This window comes from Symphodus melops, assembly GCF_947650265.1.
Source record: "Symphodus melops genome assembly, chromosome: 18".
Lineage (NCBI taxonomy): Eukaryota > Metazoa > Chordata > Actinopteri > Labriformes > Labridae > Symphodus > Symphodus melops.
Window position 1 is genome coordinate 22,936,250 of NC_136708.1, and position 8,063 is coordinate 22,944,312.

General features: G+C 47.9%; 1 protein-coding gene across 1 annotated transcript; it reads left to right on the forward strand.

Annotated features, from left to right (window-relative positions):
* The first annotated feature begins 1,038 nt into the window (after positions 1–1,038).
* Positions 1,039–5,219, forward strand: LOC306839554 (uncharacterized protein). The gene is made up of 6 exons (XM_079368311.1): positions 1,039–1,978; positions 2,750–2,869; positions 3,474–3,671; positions 3,748–3,923; positions 4,018–4,133; positions 4,569–5,219. The coding sequence occupies exons 1-6, from the start codon at positions 1,870–1,872 to the stop codon at positions 4,747–4,749; spliced, it is 900 nt and encodes a 299-aa protein (XP_079224437.1). The 5' UTR covers positions 1,039–1,869; the 3' UTR covers positions 4,750–5,219.
* The last annotated feature ends 2,844 nt before the right edge of the window (positions 5,220–8,063 follow it).

Genomic DNA, 8,063 nt, shown 5'->3' on the forward strand with positions numbered 1-8,063 from the left:
GAGTGACCTTCACCAGGCAGGGACACACGAGGTCTGGAGAGGAAAGCTTTAACAGTCAATCTTACTGTTGAAGAATTCAAAAAGCTCTCTTACCCTTTTAGTGTTACAAATTATTTATTTAGACTTTTAAATGTCAGGTCGTCTTTAGGAATATCCATCATGTGTTGGTTTAAATGGATTCATTTCTGGATGTTTGGTAAATAAATCTGTTTTCATTTCTGTCTGTTGGAACAATGTTAACAAACTAAATGTTACTTTGACAAAGGGTCCGATTGGTGTTCAGTTATTGACAGCTTTGATGAAATCTTTGTCTTCGTTAGATTCAGAGTCCCCAGTCCAGGAGGTGGCCCTCAGGGTCCAGAGTGACCCCTGCTCTAACTTCCTGTAGCTCACTGCTTTGGGCCTGGCAGCAGTCACAGCTCCACTGATCATGGTGGCTGTTACCATGACAAACTGTGAACCTGAATCCCAGGAGGAGACGGACTGCTGTGATTGGTTAAAAGAATAAATTTTGATATTTGGTAAGACCAGGCTACGAATGGGCTTTCTGGCTCCATGTCCTATTGTTTACGGTGAGAAGGCAGACTCAGAGGGCAGAACAAACACCTAGCTGTGGGAGTGTCACCCACCTGGGGGAGGGGCTACTGCCCTTTGTGATGTCATGAAGGGGAGGGGCTACTGCCCTTTGTGATGTCATGAAGGGAACATCTCCAAACAGCCTGTTTGAGCACACATTTTCTGAGATGTGGAGCAGGCAGAAGACGGAGAGGATGGACTTTTCTCATGATTGGGGGGTTTGGAGTAGACGCATGTTAGAGTTAGAGGAACATGGAGAAATGTGTTTTACAGAATATGAGACCTTTTATGTGTTTTAAATATCAACTCCCAGCATACTTAAAACTTATCAGAACACCTATTTGTTTTTTTGAAGCAGGCTGTAAACGTGTTCATGTCTGCTGTAAAAACAGGCTGTTTGAATGGGTGTGTATGTGACTTCCTGTGCTGCTGCAGACAGCCTCTAGTGGACACTGCAGGTACTGCAGCCAGCCTCTAGTGGACACTCTAGGAACTGCAGCCAGCCTCTAGTGGACACTCCAGGAACTGCAACCAGCCTCTAGTGGACACTCCAGGAACTGCAGCCAGCCTCTAGTGGACACTCCAGGAACTGCAGCCAGCCTCTAGTGGACACTCTAGGAACTGCAGCCAGCCTCTAGTGGACACTCCAGGAACTGCAGCCAGCCTCTAGTGGACACTCCAGGAACTGCAGCCAGCCTCTAGTGGACACTCCAGGAACTGCAACCAGCCTCTAGTGGACACTCCAGGAACTGCAGGACTTTATACTTCAGCTTCATGTTTAAACAGCACAGGTTGACAATTGGTAAGTGCTTAAGCGCATGCTGTTGAATCAAAAGTCACACCGCCATCTACTGGTCTGGCATGTGTACTACAGTGAAATGTTAGCCTTTTCTGAAAAAACAAAACATTTCAGTTTTCAGAGATTATTATGTAAACGAGGCCTGAGATTGATTATTGAATTAAGTAACTCCTCAAGTGGAAAGCAATAACAAGTGCAAGACGAACCAGAGAGAGAGAGATTAAACAAGAACAGAAAGAAGAAAAAAAAGGGAACTGATCAATATGATGACCTTCTACAGGTGAGTCACTGTGTTTAAGTTTTTAAACACGAAACCTCGGGCGAACTTCGAACAGGCTTTTATTTTAGTACACAAAACACGAAGGGGTCTTACTTCCTGTGTGAATGTGACGTCAGCTCATCTCAGGGCTGCCTACATATAAACAGAGAGCGCAGAGAGGATCGTCACTTTCCACACTTTGAGTCTCCCTGCTGTTTAGTTCCTCCCCACCGAGATGTCGACACCCGAGGGGTCTCTGGCCTGCGACGGGATGTTCTTCAAACTGATAGATGACGACAGCACTTATGATGAGCCCCACCGCAGGCCAGATGTTGGACACAGCGGTAAGAAGTCAGCATGGAGAGAGACTGATGTCTGCATTCTGTCATAGTTTAAACTCTGTCATTGTTATCTCCTGTTGATCCAGTCTGATGTTTACTTCACTTCCAACCTGTTTCTAAGAGAACAGGACGCTTTAATGTAGAACCTGTCAGAGACAAGCACATGTTTCATGTGATGGAAACAGTAGATACTTGTCTTTCCCAGATGTTGGTCACAAGATTTTATTGTTTTACCTTTCGTGACTTCAGGGGCTCTAATCATCACAGAGAGCTGGCTCCGCCCCCTCCTCTCACACAGTGAGTCACTGAACATGAAGTATATGGAGCTCATAAAACAGAAGATAAATACATGCAAGTTTCCATCCAGCTTTCTGACATTAAACCCACTTCCTGTCTAATCGCTCCTGTCAGAGCAGAGAGGGAGTGAGGGGTTACTTTAGGGCGTTTTCAGGACTCTGACTCTGGACTACGTCAGAACTCTTCAGAATATTTCAATGAGCAGAGACGAGGATGTGTTTGGAGAAAGTGTTGACTCGTGAGAACATTTTTATTTTGTTGGAAATAAAAATGATTGTGGCCCCAGCACTGATTAAAGAGGCATTTAATGTGAAGAGTGAATCCAGAAACTGTGTTTCATGTTTTTCATCTTTTTATTGATGTGATTGACATTTACAGGGCTTTTTGTGACTTTGTTTTTTAAGTATTAATCAGCATGTGGAAAACTTTATTTATTATCTGTATTGATATCATGACCCCCCCCCCCCCCCCCGCCAGTCTCCCACGTCAGAGTAACACCCAGACCAAGTGGCGTAGGGTTGTACCGCCTCGCCACCATCTGCCTGGCTACGCTCTGCGGCGTCCTGCTGATCTCCATCATAGCCGTCGCTGCACACGGTGAGTACGAACACTGTCAAATCATGTCAGGCAGCACGAGAGGCGGCTGTGGCTCAGTGGTAGAGTCAGCCATATCTCAACTGGTAGGTTGGGGGTTCGGCTCCCGCAGCCACATCTGATGTGTCTTTGATCCAGACATTTAACCCCAGAGTTACTGATGGACTCTTTACTCTGCAGCAGCCTCTAGCATCAGTGTGTGAATGAGTTCATACTGATGGACTCTTCACATTCAGGTTTAATATGATCAGATATTTCTCCACATTAAAAAGGAGGAAGTTAAATCGTGGCCTTCTGCTGAACAAACATTTCAGAATGCTGACTGTGCAGATTCAGGTACGAGAAAGAGGATCTAGAGGTTTGTGCTTTGCTACGTTGACACTTCAGGCATGTTATGTAATAGAGTGACAAAGAGGTGTGTGTGTGTGTGTGTGTGTGTGTGTGTGAGAGAGAGAAGATTCTCAGGTGTTTTTATGGTCAGACGTTTGATGACAGTTTGAGGTTATGTTTTCACCTCACTGTGAGATTAGCTGCTTGTGCTTTTTAGCTTCGTCACTTTGACTCATGTGTTTCGTAGAAAGCTGAACTTTGCTCGTTTGTTCCACAGATAAAAACAAATCTCAGGATGGGACAGAGGCCGCTGCAGAGACACAGAAGCAGACACAGGACTTTAACGTGTCGGCTCTGACCGCCACCATCAGCAAACTGCAGGAGGAGAAACGAGAGCTGCAGAAAGAGAGGGACGAGCTGCAGAAAGAGAGGGACGAGCTGCAGGCCAAACTGGCCGCTAAGCCCACTGCAAAAGGTGAAGTTAGTTCCAGACACGTCAGCCTCATGGCCTCCACTGTCTGTGTTCTTCTTACTGCTTTCCTCTCTCTCAGCTCCTGACGTGCTCAAACCAACAACCAAGGCTCCCATCGTCTGCCCCGTGGACTGGCTGCTTTTCAACAACAGCTGTTACTTCATCTCCAGAAACACCAGGAGCTGGCCAGAGAGCAAGTCCTACTGTGAGAGCAAAGGAGCGTACCTGGCCATCATCCACACCGCCGAGGAGCAGGTACAAGAAGCGCCCTGACTTCCATCAACACTCGGGCTAGCAGGCTAATGCTAACGTGTGTGTGTGTGTGTGTGTGTGTGTGTGTGTGTCTCAGACTTTTCTGTGGGATCTTCTACCCAGAGGTCACTGGAACGCATACTGGTTTGGGATCACTGACGGGGACACGGAGGATCTGTGGAAGTGGGTGGACGGCAGCTCTCTGGTTGGGGGGTAGGTGGTCTTCTTTGTGGATGGAGACCGTGTCGTGTCTAAACCCTCGATGTGCAGGATCCCACCAGCTTTGAAGCCTTGAATTGAAAAACCTCCACCTGTCTCGTTTTCATAGAAACAAGCCCCCCCCCCCTTTCTGTTGCACTGCAGGTGATCCTGACCTTTGACCTCAGAGCCTTGGAAACATCTGCTTCCTGCATGTTGTCCTCTGTCTTATTCACAGCGTTCTTCTTCTTCTTCCTCTTTTTATTGGGCGCAGCTGTCGAACAATCATCAGACCCGTCTTCCTCTTTCTGAGAATATTTCTTTCCTCTTTTGTTTTCTCCACTTAAAGCTTCAGACTTCACCGTCCACTCTGTAAAAGACAAGATGGCGTGCTGGATTAGAGACGCGTTGTTATTTGTAAGTCTGACATGTTTTCCTCTCGCTCCGTAGTTTCTGGGAGGACGGCGAACCAAACAACCACATCAACGAGGACTGTGGGTACATCATCAAAACCCGAGTGTTGGAGCGAGTGGCCATCCGGAGCTGGTACGACGCCCCCTGCTTCATGAACTTACCCTTCATCTGTGAGAAAGAGATGGGCGCCGGCGCCAGCACGGCCATACCGCACTGAGACGTCCACGCCGCTCTGAGCCCGTGAGGAGAGCGTCCCGTCTGTTACGGCCCCCAGCCAGCGTGGCTCCTCCCCCTGATGGTCCGGGGCCCCAAGCGGTTGCCTGAGCTCAGAGAGAAATTCCATGATGGCCGTGCGATCTCGAACCACGATCCTGCCGACTAACATAAAGAGAATCCAACATGGCCTGATGTCTCAGCTGGTCAGCAGCTCCGAGCCGCCCGCCGTCACCGTCGGGTTTTTAAGCATAAATTAAGGAGAACTGTAATCGACATTTTCTCTCTTCGCCGTCTCTGCTCTCAAACTGCCGTCAAAAAGTTTCTTCCCCTCCATAAATACGAGCTCTTTATCATCACTCGCCATGATGTCATAACCATCACAGGTACACGCTGGTTTGTGCTTTCGCTCTTTCTCTCTGAGCTGTTTGTGAACTCCACACTGACTCATATTAAAAGCATTATGGACTAACACTGGACTTCCTGTCTTTCTTTGTCTGCCATCCTGTCGTCCTCCAGCAGGGGGCTCCACCTCCATGAACATGGTGTTGAGTCAGACTGTGCATGATGACTTTACAGCTTCTTCTTCCTCCTGGAGTTACAGCGTGCAGAGTGCCGCCATGACAGCCGAAAAGTTTCCTTCTATCTGTGGTGAAGATGTCTGACCTGAGGGAGGAGGAGGAGGTGGTGAAGTAGGAGGAGGAGGTGAAGAAGAGGAAGTAAAGGAGGAGGAGGTGGTGAAGGAGGAGGAGGTGAAGGAAGAGGTGGTGAAGTAGGAGGAGGTGAAGGAGGAGGTGGTGAAGTAGGAGGAGGTGAAGGAGGAGGAGGAGGTGAAGAAGGATGAGGAGGAGGTGAAGAAGGATGAGGAGGAGGTGAAGAAGGATGAGGAGGAAGAGGAGGAGGTGAAGGAGGAGGTGAAGAAGGATGAGGAGGAGGTGAAGGAAGAGGAGGAGGTGAAGGAGGAGGTGAAGAAGGATGAGGAGGAGGTGAAGAAGGAGGTGAAGGAGGAGCAGGAGGTGAAGGAGGAGGAGGAGGAAGAGGAGGAGGTGAAGAAGGATGAGGAGGAGGTGAAGGAGGAGGTGAAGAAGGATGAGGAGGAGGTGAAGGAGGAGGTGAAGGAGGAGGTGAAGGAGGAGCAGGAGGTGAAGGAGGAAGAGGAGGTTGTTGGGTTCGCCCTCCTGTGTTTCTCCTGAGCTCGTTACTGCAGGCAGCGATCAGGACGTCAGCTCGCCCTCTGCTGTCACAGCTCGTTAGGATTACAGGTCGACACTTGGCACAACAAGTGAGGCAGAGCAACGCCGTGTGATGTCATCGACATTAACCAATCAAGCGTTAGATTAAACGTTCATGACCCAGGGACCCTGACAGACCTCAAAGACATTCTGTGGAGAAACCATCACACTGCTCCTTATTGTGAATAACTCTGATCCTTCATCCAATCAAAACTGCTGAGTCATGAAAACCTTCCCCCGTACTGTGTGTGTGTGTGTGTGTGTGTGTGTGTGTGTGTGTGTGTGTGTGTCTGTGTGTGTGTGTGTGTGTGTGTGTGTGTGTGTGTGTGTGTGTGTGTGTGTGTGTGTGTGTGTGTGTGTGTGTGTGTGTGTGTGTGTGTGTGTGTGTGTGTGTGTGTGTGTGTGTGTGTGTGTGTGTGTGTGTGTGTGTGTGTGTGTGTGTGTGGATGGAGACATGAGCTAATCACAGCTGGTTGGTTTTTTGAAGCAGGCTGTAAACATGTTGATTCATCCTTTAGCACACCTGTGTGAGCGTGACTCATCGATGCAGCGCTCGATAACGCTGCTGTGGCCCGAGCTGAGGCTTAATCTGAAAGGCCATCGAACATCAGCAAAGATCTCAGCGTACTCCCATGATGCACTGGGGGAAATGATGGATTGGAAAGATATCAGACCAATGAGGACGAGTCTGCAGAGTAGTGAAGTCAGGAGGTAAACGTTTTAACGCAGACCAACTGGCACGTGGACGAGACAGTTTCTTATTTTGGCTGAAGACCAAGATGGAGGACATTTACAAACAGAGCTCCTTTGCATCACGCCACCTTGACTAAACGTATCGCTAAGGAAGGATGTTTCAACCTTGTTTCAGTCAACCATTGCTGTCTGAAGATTTGGAGGCTAACATTGGCGGTTGTCATATTGGAAGTGTTGTTGGTGCGCTCCATTTGACTTGGAAGTTTGACATTTACCCAGAAGCCCTCTCTTCCTGTGAAGTGAAAAACAACATGGCTGCAGGCGTCCATGTTGTTTTTTGACTTGTTATGTCCTCATAACTGGAACTCTGCCCGGCTCAGACTTCAGTGGGAGGAACCACAACTGCTAATTATGGAAATGTTTAAAGAACTCTTTGGCTTCAGAAGACAAAAACATATGAAACCCATTTTAATGGGCTTAACTTTGCTTGTTTATCTGATTGGTTGTACACAGTTCAGGTTGCCAATATCAGTCCAAAAAATTCAAAAAAGGCAAATTAGTGGCTTTGAATTTGTCTGAAAATGTCAATCTTGAAATGAGTTTGCTAGATCCCAAAATATGTCTCAATATAGTTCAAAAATACTGAAACAATAAGTCGTGACCTCCAAAAAGCGAAGAGCAGCATCACTGACGAGGTCGATGTTTCTACAGGATATTGTAATGTGGATCAATATGTAACTCTGCCACCTTGTGTATAAAATGAGTACTGCAGTCTAAACTCTAATCATCACAGAGAGCTGTCTCCCCCCTCCTCTCACACAGGTCAGCATGTGGTGGACACTGTAGCTTCAGTGTTTAGCCAGCTCTGCATGTAGAGACACTGTAGCTTCAGTGTTTAGCCAGCTCTGCATGTGGTGGACACTGTAGCTTCAGTGTTTAGCCAGCTCTGCATGTAGAGACACTGTAGCTTCAGTGTTTAGCCAGCTCTGCATGTAGAGACACTGTAGCTTCAGTGTTTAGCCAGCTCTGCATGTGGTGGACACTGTAGCTTCAGTGTTTAGCCAGCTCTGCATGTGGTGGACACTGTAGCTTCAGTGTTTAGACTGCTCTGCATGTTTCCTTCATGTCTGATCACAGAGGAAGAGAGCGTCATCATCTCACTCTCTCTCCTGCGAACCTTGAATCCAAACCTGCTCCAGGACTCCAGGACTCCAGGACTCCAGGACTCCAGGACTCCAGGACTCCAGGACTCCAGGACTCCAGGACTCCAGGACTCCAGGACTCTGCTGCCCTGACCAAACCCCAAAATAAAAGAGCACATTAACTTTTCCTTAGACGAACTCCTTCATCAGATTATGACACATGCAAAGGTCCCACCTTTCCCTAGAAGGGA